Below are 18205 nucleotides of genomic sequence, written 5' to 3'. Positions count from 1 at the left end.
AGAATAAGACACAATATAGTCAACAATGAAGATGACTGTCCTAGCCATCTGTCAATAAAAATGGTAGACTATCTCTCAAGGTCTTCAAATAAAGGCCATGTTACTTTTTTCAAGCTGTCCTTTAATGATAATTTTTAAAAAAAGTTAATGGCATCAGTTAAAAGAGACACTGGATAAAATTCCAAGGCCTGTGTTACACATGAAGTGAGAGCTGGTGGTTTGTCTGCCTTTTTGGCCCATAAACCAACAAAAAGGAAAGAAAAAAAAATAAGGGAGAGATGCAAGAAATGCATTAGGAGTGGCTGTATTCCTCGTAAGGAGAAATATACCACGGCACATTTTATTCGACTACCTGCTCTCTGATTCTCCCCACTAGAGTTGCTATGGGGAGTCCACAACTACTGTGTCCCTGAAGGTCTCAAGCTGAATTTAAACCACAAAAACAAGTAAAGCATATAACCTAAAGTAGAAAAAGTAATACTTACTGATAAACAAAGTGACATTGTGTTTAACAACAATGTTCCTTATATTTTAAATATAAACCACTTATTACAGAAAATACCACTAAGAGACTGAAAGTTCATCAAAGATAAACTTGATTGGATTATAAAGATATCTATAAATAATATTATATGTTTGAGAGAGAGCCACGCTGCCTTCCAAGGTCGAATGTGCTGAGGCCAAGTGCCACATGGTGTCAATGCCTGGCCACATGAATTGAGAACCAGGAGACCAAGCCATTATAAGGTATACTGTGTCTCTAAATATAAATATTAAATGTAGGTGTTTTAAACAAGTTCTTTAGGAGAATTATTTGATATAAGACATTAAATTTGATACAGATTTTGCCAACCTGTAAAACATAAGATTAAGTTATTTGCACTTGCGTCAACACAAGATTACTTAGGGGCTGTGGCTGCATTGTACTGTGAATATAGACAAGCCAAACTTCTAATGTGGTATTGAAAGAGCAGTCATTGCAAACAACAAAGCCAAGCTCAAGCTATCTTTTCCACATAGGTTCCCCTTGTTTGATTATGCCTCTGCTCATTCAATTTAAGCTAGCAAAATAGATCCATCAGTCTAACTACATTGGTTTAGATGCACTTTATGAACATAGCTGAACCTCAGCTGGTACATGCCTCAAAGAGAACGTGCATTAACTAGAAGAGACAGTCTTCAAAGCTAAAACCCCTCTCCCATATTCCACCAGGCAATGACGGACAGTAACTCATTCAAGCCTAGCATGCAACAGGAAACTGATTTTCACACTGACCGTAGAAAAGAAACCAAACTTTCCCACATCTCTCCCATCTTGGTCAATGAACTGCAAGGAATCACTGCAACCTGCTTGGTAGGGGTGGGCCAGGACAAAGCATCAGGGCCAGCATTCATGCTCTCCTACTGTGCATTTCTTCCAGATCAGAAGCTTGAAGCAGCAAGCTCGGTTGCAAGAGTTTGGCACCACAGTCCTCTGTTGGATCGGCACAGTGAGCAGCACAGGATTCACACATGTACACAGTAAGATGACTCCCACAAGACTGCAGCTTCTTGGAAGCCCACAGACATCAGGTAGTTCTCAATAGCTGGATACCTCTTTTCATAGAGAAGGTCATCTCACAGCTATACAATGGCTGCTTCTCCCCCCTAGCACTGCCTGCAGGAACACTGCCCCATGGCTTCTCTCTGTGAAGAGTATGAAATGCTGATCAAAGACACGTCTTCACTAGCACTGTGTGTTTGCTTTTCTTAGTAACAGCAATCTTCTCCATTGATCACTTTCTCTGGCCTATCCTTCATCTGGACTTCACTGACAGGAGCAATGACAAGCCACAGTGGGTAATGAATCTCCTGTAATATTCCACACTCTCCCCCTCTCAAAAAAAAAAAAAAAAAAACAGAAAAAAAGGGAAAAGCAAAAAAAAGGGAAAAGCAAAAAAAGGGAAAAGCAAAAAAAGGGAAAGGATTGGGCTTTTTTTTTCCCAAAGCCTCCAGCTGTGTTACAACTGCCGCCTGACTTGTGTCCCAGAAAAAAGCATGGGACACATGCTTCCCTCCACAGCATATGTGTCATGCTAAATCAGTCCAGCTCCTACCCACGGCAAAAACATGCTTCTCCTCCCAGGTCAGCTGAAAATTCACCTTCTCCCAGCACACAGAATGGTGGGGTCCCATGCATCTCCTTCAATGAATGATGAGAAGATGCTGAAAAATGGCAAATGCCTCCTTGGGATGAAAAATTAGCTGAGAAGCTCAAAAAGCACATCTGGAATGGAGAGGGCTGATTTCAGCCTCCAGGACCAGTAGTAGTTGCCAGGAGTTCCTGGTAAGGAGAGACAGCAGAGGAATGAGGACCATCCCCACCCATATTCCCAGGTAGATCCAATGGTTGTAGCACTGAGAGCTCCTTCTCTCGTACTCTGCCCCTACAACCCCTGAATCAGGAGATGAGAAAGGAGAGGGCCACCACCAGCAACTTCATTTCTGGTGCTGACAGAAACACCCCTCTGTCACTGCTGCTGTCCCCTTCACCAGCAGCTAGGCTGAAGTGCCTGGACCACAATACCCATTACGTCCTACAGCAAGAGTCAACAACTCTACAGGTCCCAGCTGGCTCCAATGCAGCATTCATCAGGCAGCATTTATCCAAGCATGCATCCAAATCTTCAGGGGATGGACAACAGCACACACCTCCCTTAGGCTGGCAGATGATAGTATGGATTTCACAGCCCACTGGGGACACAAGCATCATGGAGTGGTGTGCCAGGCTCAGGCCTTCTTCTAGTTCCTCCAGACCCTCTTAGACTCTAATTGTAGTTACCACTCATCTTTTTATTCATGGTATCTTCATCTGAATCCCAAACAAGTTCCTTTTCCACCACCTGCTCCTGGCCAAACTCCATTTCTCCCCTGTGCACTCCTCTCATAGCCTGATCACCAATTTGCCCTTCAGAACATCTGCCAGGTTCCTGATACATTTCAAGAAAGATCTGTTTTGATTTTTGAGTTTTGATTCCTTTTGCTAGTTGTTCCTTGAAGCTTTGTTTGACCTGACTTACTGTCTTTCTACATGCAATGTGCCAAAGTTTATATCCTTCTCTACTTTTCCCATTTGTAGACAACTTCAGCTTTTTTTGATAGATGTTTTTTGTGACTTCCCTTACCCCACTGAACAATGGTTTCTCCATCCCACATGAAAGGTGTTCACTCCATTTTTCTTGAGCATGCCTGGTTAGTAAGGATGGCAAAGGGTGACAGAGAGTGAATTCAGGCAATGAAGATGAAAATATAAAAGGCATGGCACTTTTGGACAGACAAAAGAAAACAGTTGTGGTAGGTGTTCGTATAGGCCATCAGTGCCAGCCAAACCAACAAAGGCTGCTAAAGCAGAATGGGAAGAAGAGAAGTGGCTGGAAAAGAACAAGAGGTAGAAAGCAGGATGTTAGCAGCAGTAAAGATATGAGGTGGGAAAGCAGGATTATGACCCTGAGCCTTGGGATGTCACATTGAGAGGGGGAGTGAGAAGTAAGAGGGAACAGCAACATTGCCCCAACAGGTATGGGTGATGTAGTGTTACAAGAGATGGCAGAAGGGGTTAGGGATGACAGTGAAGAGTAGTGGCATAGAATTGTATGGTACAGTAATATTCATACATGGTGGGTCAAAGTAATGACTGTCAGTGAAGCAGGGCATCACATGCTGATGGACAGCCGAGGAGAGGTCCAGATAGGTTGGGCCAACAATGATAAGGTACAGCAAAGGAAAGTAAAATTACTGCAAAGGCAGGAAAGGCAATACGTCATTGTTTTAAGAGTTTGTGGACTAAGTTCAGCCTCCTGTGCTGCAAACTGTCTGGCATAAGTCATCCTCTGGGAGATACGTAACTCACCAGCACGTATTTCAGTGTCACTAGGCAATGCAGGCCTTCCCATCACAACCAGGTGCAGTTCATGGGGAAGGAGAGCACGGTTTTCTTCTTTTTCTGAGTTCATTCACTGCTGTTCTTTCCATTCAGCTCCTTCTCCTTTCCCTGTTTTCAACAGTATTTTTTACCACTTTCTCTTCTTCTTTTTCAAACGCTTCTGAAGTCATGGGTTTGCTTAGTAACGATTTCTTTATGAATTGCTGTTTTTTCTCTTCTTTTACACTTTTGTATATATCCAAATCATATTCACACACCTGCCCTCCCATGAAATACCATCAATATCTTATTAAGTCCTTAGCATGAAAGATCAATTGCCTCAGCTGATAAATATGCACAGCCTCATACCAGGAAGTACGCTGCAAATACTTTGAGATCCTTTACTGGCAGGGGATTCGGAAGGCAAAGGGCCCTAGACTGTGTGAAGTGGACCATTTTTCAAGCTACAGGGGAAGATTCTTTCTCTCAAAAAAACCCCCAGCAAAATCCACCACCCCACCCCCGACCCCATGTCTCTTACTTGAAGAAAATCCCTTCTTGACCCAAAATTTGCCCAGGAATATAAACTTGATATGTGAGATGTATCTGAAACAGTTTCGGTCTTGATACAGAGTTAAAAGAGGAGGTGACAGAATGAGACAGTGACTATAATGAAGAAATCTCACTCTTCTCAGTATCACTAGAAGTGGTCACATGGCTTGACTAAGATTCATGTTTTGTTGGCCACCCTCTTCTGCTTAAAAGAAATGATGAAAAGCAAAAAAAAAAAAATTATCAAGTTACATCTTGAAAAAAATTTAGGTTCTTTGCCTCATGAACCATTCCAGAGCTTCATGTCACTGCTAGCCTGAGATCTTCTGAGGGTTCATAGTGCCTGGGAAGACATAAAATCTCTCAAGCAGAGGAATGACTTGAACACGTCTGAACAATTAAAAAGAAGATGGGAAAGGGCGGTGATGCCTTCTGAGATGCCTCTGCCTTTTGAGAAAGGTGTGGTGGGAAGTGTTCCCTCAAGCCATTTGTCTGTGAAATCTGGCCTTAACCATAAAAGAAATGGGATTTATGGATTAACTTCTCTTCTTAAGGGCTTAATTCCCTGTGGATTCCCTTTTTGAGAGCATAACTTCTAGCTTATATTCCAGAGGAGGAGAGGATCACCATCACCAGAGCAGAGCCAAGAAGCAGAAGCAACATGAAACCACTGAGGTGGGAGTGACTGAGGGGGGCACCTGGGGAATTACGTGGGACAGCATCAAAACTGGAGGTAAACATCAATTAGGTTGTCCTAACGTCAGCTCTAGCAAAGCTCCAGGTGGGCAGCAGCAAGCATCTGTGTCTATCAAGCAATCGCCTGCTGTGCTGTGCTGGGTGCTGCGTTGGGCTCAGAGCGTGACCAGGCCCAACCCTGTGATCTCTGTTGGCTGGGGAGCAGCAGCACCAGTCAGAAGAAAAACTGGTCTGAGGTGGCTGCATCTGCCTCGAATTTCCAGGAACACACAGGAGTGATTACAAAAGGGGTGGGAACACAGGCCTGGGGAGTCAGGTGGTTGTGATAATAGTTATATTGTTAGGGCTGGAATGAGGAAACTAAAGATTTCAGCTGGGGAGAATGGGGCAGGGGGCGAACTCAAGGAGGCTCCATCTTCATCTCCCTACTCATTAATTGCCCCTCAGGACAAAGCAGCCAGAGAAATACTGGTTTTGCCATCCAGTCCTATAGCTTTGCTCTCTGCTGTTTCAGCCTGGACTGCACACCCAGCTTCCAGATGGGCATTAGTCTTAGCTTAGCTATGCCAGCGGGCAGGAATTTTCATCTGGCCATTTCCACAGTCAATCCTATTGCAATAGGACTGGATTGAGATCAGTATCTGAGGAGATGTTGATCTGGCTGAGTGATCCTGCATGAGACCCTGGGTTTACGGAACATGCAGCAGAGGTAGAGCTTGAAGGGCCATTTTCAGCGCTCAGTGATTTTCTCATGGAGAACAAGTCACCAGTAGCAAAAGTGGCAGCTGACTTGGACACAAAGTAGTATGGCTAACGTACCACGGGGCCTGGTTCACTGGGCTGGTTCAGCACCCAGACTGATTCAGGAGGTAATATCCCTCATCCTGCAATACAGACAACAGATGGGAGAGAACTACATTTTTCAGGAGCTAATTCAGATTTGCCAGCTGAGGCAGAGCATGACCAGACACTATACAGGCTCTCCTCCGGGCTTTGTACTGCATTGCAGTGTGCAAACAGCAGCAAAAGAGGATCCATACGGGTCTTCGGGAGTTCACTCATGCTAACTTCATTCTCCTAGGAAGAGAGACTGGATTCCCTCCACACAGTTTCCAGCAAGATTTGTTCGATCCTACAATATTATTTTCATGAGCTCTACCCTACAGTCTCCCACCTTTCATGCTGAATGATGGGGATAACACACGCTGCTTCCGTTTCCCCCAGGGCTCACTTTTGCACCACCAGAATGGCTCTTTGCAGCCACTCTGCTCCTACAAGGTAAATATGAATAAATACATTGAAAAGCAGCCTCCTCAGGACACAAAGGTGTGGGAGCGTGTACATGGACATGCTCTTGCTGCTGTAGTATCACTGGCTATTTGGGACAGACACCAGTGCTGCCTAGCAGATTACATCAGTAGCAAGGGAGAAGGCATTCAACAGCATCTTAGATTGGTTTGCAAATCCCTGATGGTTTTTTAATAGCGATCCTCTTTAGAGATCACCACCTGTGATCTCATGTCTACCCATCTTTATCAGCTGTAAGGCTGGTGTTTCTTTGGCCAAACGCTTCAGTTAAACTTATAGCACCATCCGTGCTGCTATTCCTTGACAGTTTGGGTTGCAAGTTTTAATGCAGAAAAATACAATCAGCTGTAGCTAATCCAGAAATAACCCAGAAATAATCACTGCCTTCTACCTTGCAGCAGAAGGAAAACACAATTGCATATATGCATATACAAAAGAACCACACTGTTCTAGGGTCTTTCAAGTAGTTAAAAAACAAGTATAATTTGTTATACTCAAGACTGATCAAGTATCAGAGGGAGACCTTTGTTTTTTTCCCACCACAGTAGCACTGTGTTGAAAAAAGTTTGTTCTATTTTAAAACGTTGTGTGCATTACAGATCATTGTTGCATTCCTACCTGGGTAAATAATCGACATAGCTGGTAAGGAAACATTTCAAATTTGATGCCATAAAAAACGATTCATGTTTACTCAAAGGTTGCTCAGTAGCAATAAAAAGCAATCATGCATTCAGCTTGTGAAGATATAATATGTCGAAGCACTGCCCAGAACAACAGGGCGCTTGCCATTTCAAAAGAGAAGGACCTAGTGACAAGCATCTGAAGGAAAAGGATCTTTTCAGTATAAAGCTCCTTGGATTCAAAATGTTGTTAGAGGTGGAGTAAATACTATGAGTCAAAACTTCCAAAAAGGATTTGTAGTGCCTGATGGAAGATCTTTCATCCTAATGCAAAAGTCGGGATTTCAGAAGACCATTTATCCTATAATTGCTGAGCCTGAATGGGGGTGGGGGAAATAGCCATCAGTGTCAAAACCACTTCCATCAGGTGTGACTCACCTTGATAGGTCAATACATCGAATAAATATCCAGAAACCTGTGGATGGGCAGCAGACTTGCAGTGAGGGAAGTCTGAGACAGGAGTGCATCTAATCACCTAAAGTATCAACAGGAGTCGCTCTCACGAACTACACTAATAATTCCACATCACTATCTCCTGTCACAGTGAAGCGTGCCTGAGGAAAATGGTACCATTTATGATTGACAGTCTTGGCCAGCAGATGGTCACTCAAGCGATCTAGTTCATCTACACATTGGGAAAAAAGTAGAACAAAAGCTGGAAAGATGTAAATAAAAAAAAAAAACTGAAGAGTTAGCAAATTCTGATGTTCTGTAAATGAAGATTGAGACTGGCAGCTGAGAAAGCAACAGGAGATTTGTTTGCATTGTTTCAAAAGTATTTGGGGAATCAAGTGGTAATTTTGGTTGTAGGAATGTTAAAAATGAATTTTTGATTGCTTTGTGAGTTGGCAATCAATGTGCAGCACATCTGTGTGACCACGGGAAGGTAAGGACTTTTACAAAGCCACAGCCAAAGCATGATATTCACATGACTGAAATGACTGGAAGTCACCTCAGGGCTGATATGTGCTCTGAGGTGTGCCACAACAGCAGATAACATACGGCAGCCTGAGTAGCTCACCGGCATGAGAAAGAGGGAAAAGGGAATTGCTTAGATCATGGCTGACACGGCAGCTGGAAACAGTGAAAGAGCCAGCGAGTGGTTTTTTTAATTCTTTAGAAAAAAAATACAACATATGTTAAAAGTCTTCTGAAAAATAAAGCAAATCTGTATCTAGATGTGCATATAGAGATACATAGGTATATGATGTAAATCATTTATACACATGTAAAAATAAAACATACCATACATGCACCCACACCCTAATTATCTGCTATTCTTGTCCAAACTGGCAAAGGCCAAAAGTTCTCCCAAACAACATGGTGATGGAAGTTGTCAGCCATGACAAAATGCTGATAAAATTGCTTTAGGCTGTCATCTGGATACAGCAAATCAGTCCAGCTGGTTGAGTTTTTAATTATTCCTCAAGTCAAAAGAAATAAAAAAATTTGTTACCTTTGTCTCACACCCAGCAAAAAGGACTGTGTTTCTGAAGTAATTTGCAAAGATCAGTTTAAGACAGTTTAAATACTGTGGAAATCAGAGAGGGCCTAACTATCAGCACTACCAAATTCAGCTGTAGTTGCTTTGTGGGTGCTGTTAACTTAAATGAGTATAAAACAGGCATTTTCAGGGGCAAAATAATTTTTGTCATTCCAGTAAGACAGAGGCACAATTCCAGTAAGAGAGAGGTGGTTTTGGAGGATGGTCCGTTAGTGTAACTGAGTAATTTCAGGAAATTACAGTAATGTAAGTCAAACAAGTTATAAACGTGCTCTCTATGAAGTGACTGGATTATAGCTCCACAGGTTACACCGCTAACTGTAACTGCCAATGCTGCGTAATTGTTAGTACCTCTGTGTGTGTTCACAGAGTTTAAGGCATAAGCTACAAGGCTGGTTCAAAAGGCTGATGTGTATCTTCAGGGATTATCCAGGTCTATCTTAGTGCATAAAACACACAAACAGCACACGTAAAGAGAGCTCACATCCCTCCACTAAATAGCCCTGCCCCAGACAGGATATGGAGCTGCATGGACCGTCAGTGTGACCCAGACGGGCATTTCTAATGCTCTGAGGAAGCTGCTTTGTAATAGGCATGTGATACAGTATTACTTCATCCCCCCCATCCCTCCCACTTTTTGCAACTCATCTTTGATGAAAGTTCAAAATAAATTACTTGAGATATAATTAAGTTTAGAACTGCAGAAGAAATGATGCTTTTGCTTTGCATTGCCTTTTGTCACGGGATGGAGCTAGAGGAAAGCTCAAAGGCTGTAGGTTTGTAACAAGCAGCTGTCACAAGGCTGTTCCTGGCACACTGTCACTTAACTGCTGGCCTCAAAAGTGTACTGCTTGCCATTTTCAAGCATGGTATTTTGCAATGTGAAGAGGTAAAAATGGCTGTGTATTTTGAGTCACTAACCAAACCACTAACTCCAATAAGGATCAAAATTCAGTGACAAATTACTCTGAACAAGGACTGATCTGAAGGAGGTACTCATAAAGGAACGAAAGAAGTGAAAACCTCAGACAGAGCTAGTTTCAGAGAAAATCATTTGGAGAAAGGATTGGGAAAGAGGTTCCACTCTTATGATGGCAGGGAGGTGTTAGGGACTCCTGGTCATGTTTGCATATGGGTGTTCATTTCAACTGCAAGGCTTTGTGTAATGATGGGAGGCCCTAATTTCCCAGGCACAGATCAGTGAAACGTTCCCACTCGTGGTTGGGCCAGGTAGTTCTGGATACTAAAGATTTCTTTAGTTAATGAACCAGCAAAGGCGATGTTACCTCATGCATACCACCCAGCCGCCACCAGCCTTCTCTGCCCCAGCCCCATCCCTCTTGCAAAACTCACCCAAGCTCTCCATCTACCTCGGCTTTGCCCTTGAAAAGCAAAATTTGGCGATTAAAGCCACGTACGAGCCCTCACCGCCGGGCGTGCGCACCCCATCCCTGGGCAGGGCAGGGTCCTGCCGCCACCGAGAGGTGGAGGGGCGTCCCGGCCGGCCGGCGCTGCCTCCAGCTGCCCTTGGGACAAGCGCTGCCAACTTTCCTTCTGCATCACCTCTGCTCGCTGAGACGCCGCGTCCCCGCCGGAGGGGGCTGGGAGGGGGAGGAGGAGGAGGGACAGCCTGTTCCGCAGCCGTACCTGGCCGGAGCACGGCTCCCTTCGGAGAGGATGGGGGGGGCCCTGCTGCCCGCCGGGAGCGCGGCGGCCGCGCCTTGACGCTGCCGGCGCCGCCAAGGTCACCGCCTCGGCGTGTCCCCGGTCCTCCGGCCGCCTCTGCCCGGCCGCGGATACTTGAGAGTTTAAAGAGGCTTTTCTTCCCCGGGAGCGGCGCCCGGGGGGAAGGGGCAGGAGAAGGAAGGAGGGGCGGGCGGGCGGGCGGGGAGAGGTTGGCAGGGCAGGAGCCGGGCGGGGTGCTGGCTCGAACTGGAAAGGAACCAGTCGCAGCCCAGCCGGGGAGACTGCGGGAGAGCCGGGCGGCAGCGCTCGGGGAGAGCGCACCGGCCCCGGCCCCGGCCCCGGCCCCGGCCTGAGCAGCCGCCGCCGCCCATGGCGGGCACGGCGCCTCGCGTCAGTGCCGGGGCGGGCGGGAGGGGCTGGGCCGGGGGCGCAGCTGTGGGAGGGCAGCGGGAGGGAAGCGGGGGCTGTTCGGTGGGGGAGGATCTGCCCCCCCCCGTCACCTGTGGGAGGGGAGGACTAGGATGGGGGGGAGCATGTGCATGGACGGCTGGGGACCTGCAGCCTGGGATGGGGGTCAGGGAGGAGGGGGTGAAAGCACCAAGGTTTTGGGAAGACGGTGATACAAAGCCAGCTTTTGCACCGGGCATGGCTTCCTGGAGCCACAGTCTTGCAGGGTTACCCCCTAATTCTGAGTTTGTGCTGTAGGGTGGGCCTGTGAAGACAGGGAAGATGCCAGAAGGGGAGAAAACAAGGCAATGTAAGCAAGAAGAGGAGCAGCAGCAGAAAGAGGAGCGGGAGGGTCTCATCGAATTCTACAGTTCCTACCAGGAGCTATTCCAGTTCTTCTGCAGCAACACAACCATCCATGGGGCTATCCGCCTGGTGTGCTCCAAAAAGAATAAGATGAAGACAGCCTTCTGGTCCGTTCTCTTCTTTCTCACCTTTGGCTTAATGTACTGGCAGTTTGGGATCCTCTACAGAGAGTACTTCAGCTACCCTGTCAACCTCAACCTCAACCTTAACTCTGACAGGCTGACTTTCCCAGCCGTGACACTGTGCACCCTCAATCCATACAGGTAAGAAATAGACTCTCAGAGCTGTCAACTGCCTTGAGTGTTGTGGGCATAGGATAAAAACGTGTACTCTTGTTCTCCTCGTAGTCCTTGACCGTCCCCTTCAGTAGCAGTGCTGGTGGAAAGGACACTTTTCACAGGCCTTTGCTGCTGCAGGGCATTCACAGTAAGGCATGTTAGTTTATGCAGCTCTACTTGGTGGTGTATGTTAGCAGGCTGCACTGTAAACTGCCACAGGGCAAAAGCAGATGCGTCTCTTTCTCTCCTACAAGGATGTTAGCCTCCAGCAAGGGGTTGGATTTGCAGCTGGTGGCAGGAATGTCCTGAATCACCCCAGCAAACTTTGCCACATGTCTTATTCAGAGCTGCTTATGTGCATCCAGCCCTAAACCTGCAGGCTCCTCTCTCCCCCCTGTACAGATACAGTGCCATCCGGAAGAAGCTGGATGAGCTGGACCAAATCACCCATCAGACGCTGCTAGACCTTTATGACTACAACATGTCTCTGGCACGAAGTGACTGGTCCACACTGTCCACACGAAAGCGTAGCTCAAGGAGCCTGCTCCGTCACGTCCAGCGCCATCCGCTGCGAAGGCAGAAGCGGGATAACTTGGTCAACTTGCCAGAGAACAGTCCCTCAGTGGACAAGAACGACTGGAAAATTGGCTTTGTTCTGGTGAGATCCCTAGATATCCTGTGTCCTACCTACTCTGGTCTCTGCCTAGCTACTGCTGTCTTGCTGGCCATGCCCTTCCCTATGTAGAAGTCTGATTAAGCTGCACTGGCTTTTGCTAATAACAGATAAAGGTAGAGCTTAACCCTTTGCCCAATGCAATCTTGCTCCCCAAGTCCTGTCACTGTTCATGTGGGCCCCAGGAGACTTGTCCACGTCAGTGCCCATCTTTTCCTAGGTAGGACAGGGAAACTTTGTCATTCCGGAAGGCTACATCAGCCTTGCAGTTGCCTTTGGAGAGCCATTTATTAACATCAACCACAGTGTTGCCCAATAATAGCAAAGGGGAAAGTACTGGATGGCTGTGGGCCACATGAAATGTGGTCATGGTTGTATTTGCTCCTAGGTAGCAGCTTCTTCACACTAGGGTATCTGTGTTTGCATTGAAAAAGGCACTGAAAGACTGAAGCTAATCACTTGCCAGTTAACTGGAGTTCCCACAGGATCACAAACATTTTTCTGGACACACCCTGAAGGAAGGGCTCCCCATGCGAGAACTGAAAGCTTCTGGTTTTATACCACATAGAAGTTATGTGCCGTAGATCACCCTGCACATATCACTGTGACTTGCTGCCTCCTGGGTTTTACTCAGCCGTGCTCATTCACCTGGTGTTTCCCTTCCACCAAGGAGTTGCCCTGGTTTTGTTTTTCCCTATCCTGCTGATCACCTTTTGGTCAAGCGCAGGAGCCCTTCATAGCTCTTCCACTCCCTCAGCTTCATCTTCTGCCCATGCTGAGTGAGCACAGCTAATCCACAGCCATAGCCTCGCCTCCCGGACAAGACTTCCCTGACATGGCTGGTTTTCTCCTTCTCTTCTTAATAGTGCAGTGAAAACAACAAGGACTGTTTCCATCAAGCGTACTCCTCAGGGGTGGATGCCGTGCGGGAATGGTACAGCTTTCACTATATCAATATCCTGGCGCAGATGCCTGATGCAAAAGCCCTGGATGAGTCTGACTTTGAGAATTTCATCTATGCTTGCCGCTTCAATGAAGCAACATGTGACAAGGCGTAAGTGGTGGAAACAGCTCACCAACTCTTCCTGAAAACACCCCTATTTTGTGCCTGGGTCCAAGGGGAATCAAGAAACCCACATTAGAGAATCTCTTTCCCAAGGTGGGATCGTTCTTTGTTCAGTTCCCATTGTCTCAAATGGTGTTTCTTGAGTCTTTCCTGTGGGTTGTGCTCACCAGGGTCACAGTTTCTGTGACCTGAAACTATGGACCTTAGAGGATGGTTTCTCCTTTTTCTGGGTTGCACACAAATGAAATAGTTATACTGGTACAAACCGCAGCGTGGGTACAGATGTACAGTGTAGAAGTCTCTTTATTCTACCCTCTACAGTGGTAAAGTGGTATATATCAGCCCACATACAGGAGGAGGAGAAGAGATTTGTTACAAAAAGACAGTAAAAAATATCCCACTTCTCTCCTGCCATTATTGGTCAAAAAGCCCCAAAGAGGTAGTGGAATGAAACCCATCAGCAAGAGAGGAAAAGGGGTAGGAAGAGCTAAGAGTTTTGTCAATATTAGGAAGATAATACAGTAATTGCTAGTAGTGCTAAAACCCATTTGGGCTCTCAAGAGTTAGCAGTATGAAAAACCTGGTGTAAAAACCTGTCCAGCTCCGGGACATTTCTTACAGCACATTTTAATTACTTTTCCCATTCGCGCGAGTTTACATAACAAATACTGCCCATCTGCTGTAAGCCCCTCTCCCTGCAGGTGGAAAACAGAGTTGTTTCTTTCAGAAAGCCCTTCCCCTTGGTCTTGCAGCCCTTCTCAACCCGTGTGAATGTTTCTGTTCCCCTCTCAGGAATTATACGCACTTCCACCATCCCTTGTATGGGAACTGCTATACCTTTAACGATAACAGCAGCAGCTTGTGGACATCCTCGCTGCCTGGGATCAATAACGGTGGGTGAAAGGCACTCTTTGGTGAGTAAGGACAACAGCTCAGCTGTGTTCTCCCCAGGAGTTATGGGCATCCTGCTGTGCTTAACGCTGGTGGTGGCAGATTGCAGCCCTGCTCTGTCTCGCCCAAGTTCTGTCTTCACCCATGGGGAGATGGCTGTCTCATGCACATGGCTGTTCCTCGCTGCTGCCCCACTGAACTCTCTCTCTCTCCCGTCAGTGCCTGATCCTTATGTTCATTGCTCCCTCTGGACCTGTGCTGGCCCTTCCTGAAGTCCCCTGTTGAGCTATAGTGTTGTACTCCCGAGAGCCTGGTCTTCACCTCCTCCTTCTCCATTTTCCTGTTTCCAGCAACTGACCTGTTTGTGTTCCCAAACGCCTTGAAACCTCTCTAGGCCCAATCTTCAGGCTTTTCTTCCATCCGGCTCCAAGTCTCTCCATGAAATCTCTCTCAATTCCCAGTTCTGCTTTTTCTAAGCCACAGTGAAGAAATCCAGCTTTCTCTGGCCTCTCCTGGAGCCTCCAGCTTTGTCTCTGTCCTCCCTCCAGCCACCCTCCATTGCTGCCCAGCTTTGGTACAGCCCTGGTTGATGTTTCTCTTCCTTTCTCTCTTACGGACTCACTTCTAACCATTCTGCTCTCTCTCCTCTTCTGCTTGATGACCAGCCATGATCTCCCTTGCTCTCTGACATTCCTTCAGGTCTCTCTCTGGTGGTGCGCACCGAACAGAATGATTTCATCCCTCTGTTGTCCACGGTGACAGGAGCCAGGGTCATGGTCCACGATCAGAATGAGCCAGCCTTCATGGATGATGGGGGTTTCAATGTGCGTCCAGGTATCGAGACCTCCATCAGCATGAGAAAGGTGAGGAAGCAGCAGGGGTAAGAGCTGTGGACGTGAGGTTATAGGGGAGGTTTAACTTGGTGGATAGATACAGATGGGTTGTCATGGACCCAGTGTGTGTTTAAGGGAGGGGATTAATCACATGGAGTGAAGGGAGAGGAAGAAGAGCAGCTTACTGGACTAGATGAGAAGCATTTGGCTGCAATTTATCAGTGAACAATGAAATGGAGGAAAGCAGGGGGAGCTGACATCCTGAGGAAACCATAAAGAGATGGACAAGCAGTGTGTGGCATGGAAGCGTAGAAAGAGAAGAGCAAAGTGCCAGTCATTCTGTGTAATGACTGTTTGATATTGTAGGAGATGACTGTGCGTCTTGGGGGCAGTTACAGTGATTGCACAGAGGATGGCAGTGACGTGCCAGTGCAAAATCTGTACTCATCCCGCTACACCGAACAGGTAACTCATTATCACTGGTCCTGTGCCAGCTTGTTTCCCTGCTTTCCTGAAATGCTTCAGTCCCCTAGCAGCCATGCTTGTCCATGGGCTCTGTTAATAGTATGATGTGACACAGGCTGCAGAGAGTTTGGTTCCTTTGTTCAGCCTTTTCCATCTCATATGCCTCCCAGGTCTGCATTCGCTCCTGCTTTCAGCTCAACATGGTAGAGCACTGTGGCTGTGCATATTACTTCTATCCCTTACCTGCCGGAGCAGAGTACTGTGACTACACAAAGCATGTAGCCTGGGGTAAGTGGACAGGAGGAATAGTAAAGCTCATGCCCACCTGAACCTTGGTCCACTTTATGTCCCAGTACATCTCCTCATTGTCTTCAATGAGCTTCCTGGTGTGGGACATCCAAAAGACACTCTTGTCTTGGATGGTTAGTCCCTCTGAGCTTGCTGAAGAAAGCCTTCTCTGGATTCCCCTTGCTGTCACACATCACCTTTTGTATACGGATACTGTGAGCTTACCTGGATTTACTTTCTCTGCTGCTCAGGCTACTGCTATTACAAACTTCTGGCTGAATTCAAAGCTGACGTGTTGGGCTGTTTCAACAAATGTCGGAAACCTTGCAAGTAAGTTTGATCATCAGTCAGGTAGACTAGGAACTCTATTCCTAGAGGTATTGGAAAGCATTCGCTGACCAGGGCAAAAGACTGAGTCAGTAGCTGAGCTGCAACCTGAAATAGTATTTCTCCCATCAGGAAGCCGAAATGTCTGAGGAGCATCGATGTCGGCTCGGGGGTGAGCTCCCGAGGACTGTGCAGGAGCTTGGTGGGAAGTGGGCAGAACTTCAGCGTGGGGGGGAGTTTCCAGGTGTGCCTGGGGATTGAGAGACCTGGCCTTCTGGCTCCTACAGCTTCAGCAGCTAACATGGCCTCTTGTCTTCCAGAATGACAGAATACCAGCTGTCAGCTGGATACTCCCGCTGGCCTTCTGCTGTCTCAGAGGTAAGGAGAGGGTTTCCTGGCTCCCCAGCACTGCTGTGACCTCCCGTTTAGTCCTTCCTCGACTGGTACTAAACCTACAGGAGGTGACTGGGATCGTGTAATGCAATTTATTGCACTTTCATTTCAGGACTGGGTTTTTTACATGCTTTCACAACAGAACAAGTACAATATCACATCCAAGAGGTGAGAGCCCCTAAACAGAGGTTGCGTCCAAACCAGAAGCCATCCCAGTGGAGTGTGTGTGTCAGGGGGTCAGAGTTAAGATAAAATCACTGATGGGAAGAGATTAGGCACGGGACCCATGGACAAGGCCAGTGGATTTGAGTCAGAGTAGAGATAAACTGAGACTTCAACAAGGACTGGGAATCCAAGTGAAGAGTCTGAAAAGGGTCAGCCGCTAATATGAAAATAGTAAGGCCCAGATGGCTGCTGTGTGGTGTGGAGTCACGGTAAGGGCTACTGGAAGCAGAGCCATGCAGGAGCTTGTACTTAGCCAACATAAGATGCCACAAACATTGGGTTTCACAGTGCAGTCTCAGAAGTGCACTGTAAGTACCAAAGATTGTATTTTTTGCAGAATGAGAAAACTGCGGAGATGGGGAAAAGCCTCGGGGTGGTATATGTGTGAGGAGGACAGGGGGCAGAAGGGGACAGAGAAGACAATCAAGCTTGGTGAAGAAATGCAGGGATTGCGGATTTGGGGTTTCTGAGCTCCATCTTTCATTTACAGGAATGGAGTTGCCAAAGTGAATATCTTTTTTGAGGAGTGGAACTACAAGACCAATGGGGAGTCTCCAGCCTTCACGGTACACACTTTACTGCCATGTCCTCTCTAGCCACCCATTCCCACACGATGTCCCTCCATATTGGCAGGCATTTGTTCCAGCAGCATTGCTGGCTATCGCATCTCTTTTCCTGTGGCAGGGTGGGAGGAACCCCCCAGCACCACAGGGGGACTGCTACTGGGAGCAGGCAGGGAGGCAAAAGGCTCGAATGAGGGCTGTCCTCACTGCCCTTTCTCCATCTCTTGCAGGTAGTGACTCTGCTGTCCCAGCTTGGGAACCAGTGGAGTCTCTGGTTTGGATCCTCTGTCCTGTCTGTGATGGAGCTTGCAGAGCTGACTCTGGATTTCATCGCCATCACCTTTATCTTGGCCTTACGCTGGTTCCGTTCCCAGCAGCAGCTCTCTCCACTGGGACGCCCTCCAAACAGTCATGATAACACTGCTTTCCAAGATGAGGCACCAGGTCTCAGTGCTCCACACCGCTTCACTGTTGAGGCTGTAGTGACCATGCTGCCATCCTACAACAGCCTGGAACCCCATGGGCCAAGCAGGGATGGTGAGTTGGGACATGAGTGAGGCAGTGGCTTATTCCACAGTTTGGATGGGTGTCAACTGGAGCAGAAGCTACACACTTTCTCTGTGGGACCTGCATTTCCTTCTTTCTGGGGTGCTCTACATGGACCATAGCAGAAGACTGCACTATGGTTGGCCTGGGTTCATTGCTTTCACTACTGTAGGTGAATCCTTCAATCTCATAAAATACTATTGCTCTAGGGATCACCAGGCATGAGAGTTGATCTAGTGTATGTATGGGGGAGATGTCCACTTGGTTTCCTTACACTCCTTGCATGTGCACACCTACACGTGCATGCACGCTTTCTTTTCCCTGCAACAAGGATGCTGCCACAGTTCTGGTCTGTCGTTAATTAAAGAGGTTTGGCAGGCGTGACTGGCCTCCTCTGTGGTATGACAAGGGACAGGAATGGAGTCTCAGCTGGGGTACAAGTCTCTCAACAGGCTGAACTTTGTTAAGCTTTTGCTAAGGTTGGAAACTGGTTGCTCTTTTCTAGTTCTTAATGTCC

The 18205-nt window shown here is 47.1% G+C and overlaps 2 protein-coding genes across 4 annotated transcripts in view; one reads left to right on the top strand and one right to left on the bottom strand.

Annotated features, from left to right (window-relative positions):
* The window catches only part of VAMP1 (vesicle associated membrane protein 1), a 47165-nt gene that overhangs the window by 18185 nt on the left and 10775 nt on the right, over positions 1-18205 (bottom strand). The window lies entirely within an intron of this gene.
* On the top strand, positions 10274-18204 carry SCNN1A (sodium channel epithelial 1 subunit alpha). Of its 2 annotated transcripts, none has more exons than XM_075511348.1 (13): positions 10274-10385; positions 11033-11403; positions 11821-12076; positions 12958-13145; positions 13950-14050; positions 14748-14911; positions 15248-15346; positions 15517-15634; positions 15886-15964; positions 16282-16339; positions 16467-16522; positions 17070-17145; positions 17373-18204. In XM_075511348.1, exons 2-13 carry the CDS (start codon positions 11057-11059, stop codon positions 17697-17699), a joined length of 1869 nt encoding a protein of 622 aa, XP_075367463.1. In that variant the 5' UTR covers positions 10274-10385; positions 11033-11056; the 3' UTR covers positions 17700-18204. The 2 variants fall into 2 exon arrangements, with proteins under 2 accessions (XP_075367463.1, XP_075367455.1); XM_075511340.1 differs by lacking the exon at positions 10274-10385 and adding an exon at positions 10663-10717.

The sequence above is a fragment of the Mycteria americana genome, chromosome 1 (assembly GCF_035582795.1).
Source record: "Mycteria americana isolate JAX WOST 10 ecotype Jacksonville Zoo and Gardens chromosome 1, USCA_MyAme_1.0, whole genome shotgun sequence".
Classification (NCBI taxonomy): domain Eukaryota; kingdom Metazoa; phylum Chordata; class Aves; order Ciconiiformes; family Ciconiidae; genus Mycteria; species Mycteria americana.
Note: the sequence above shows the minus strand (reverse complement) of the source record. Positions and strands in the feature narration are given on the sequence as shown.

What these genes read in the sequence shown, in the direction of transcription:
- SCNN1A (XM_075511340.1), top strand. Translation starts at nt 10,697, where the DNA reads ATGGCGGGCACGGCGCCTCGC. An exon ending in GGAAAATTGGCTTTGTTCTG is followed by an intron (nt 12,077 to 12,957) that starts GTGAGATCCCTA and finishes TCTTCTTAATAG; the next exon opens with TGCAGTGAAAACAACAAGGA. An exon ending in CACAAAGCATGTAGCCTGGG is followed by an intron (nt 15,635 to 15,885) that starts GTAAGTGGACAG and finishes TCTGCTGCTCAG; the next exon opens with GCTACTGCTATTACAAACTT.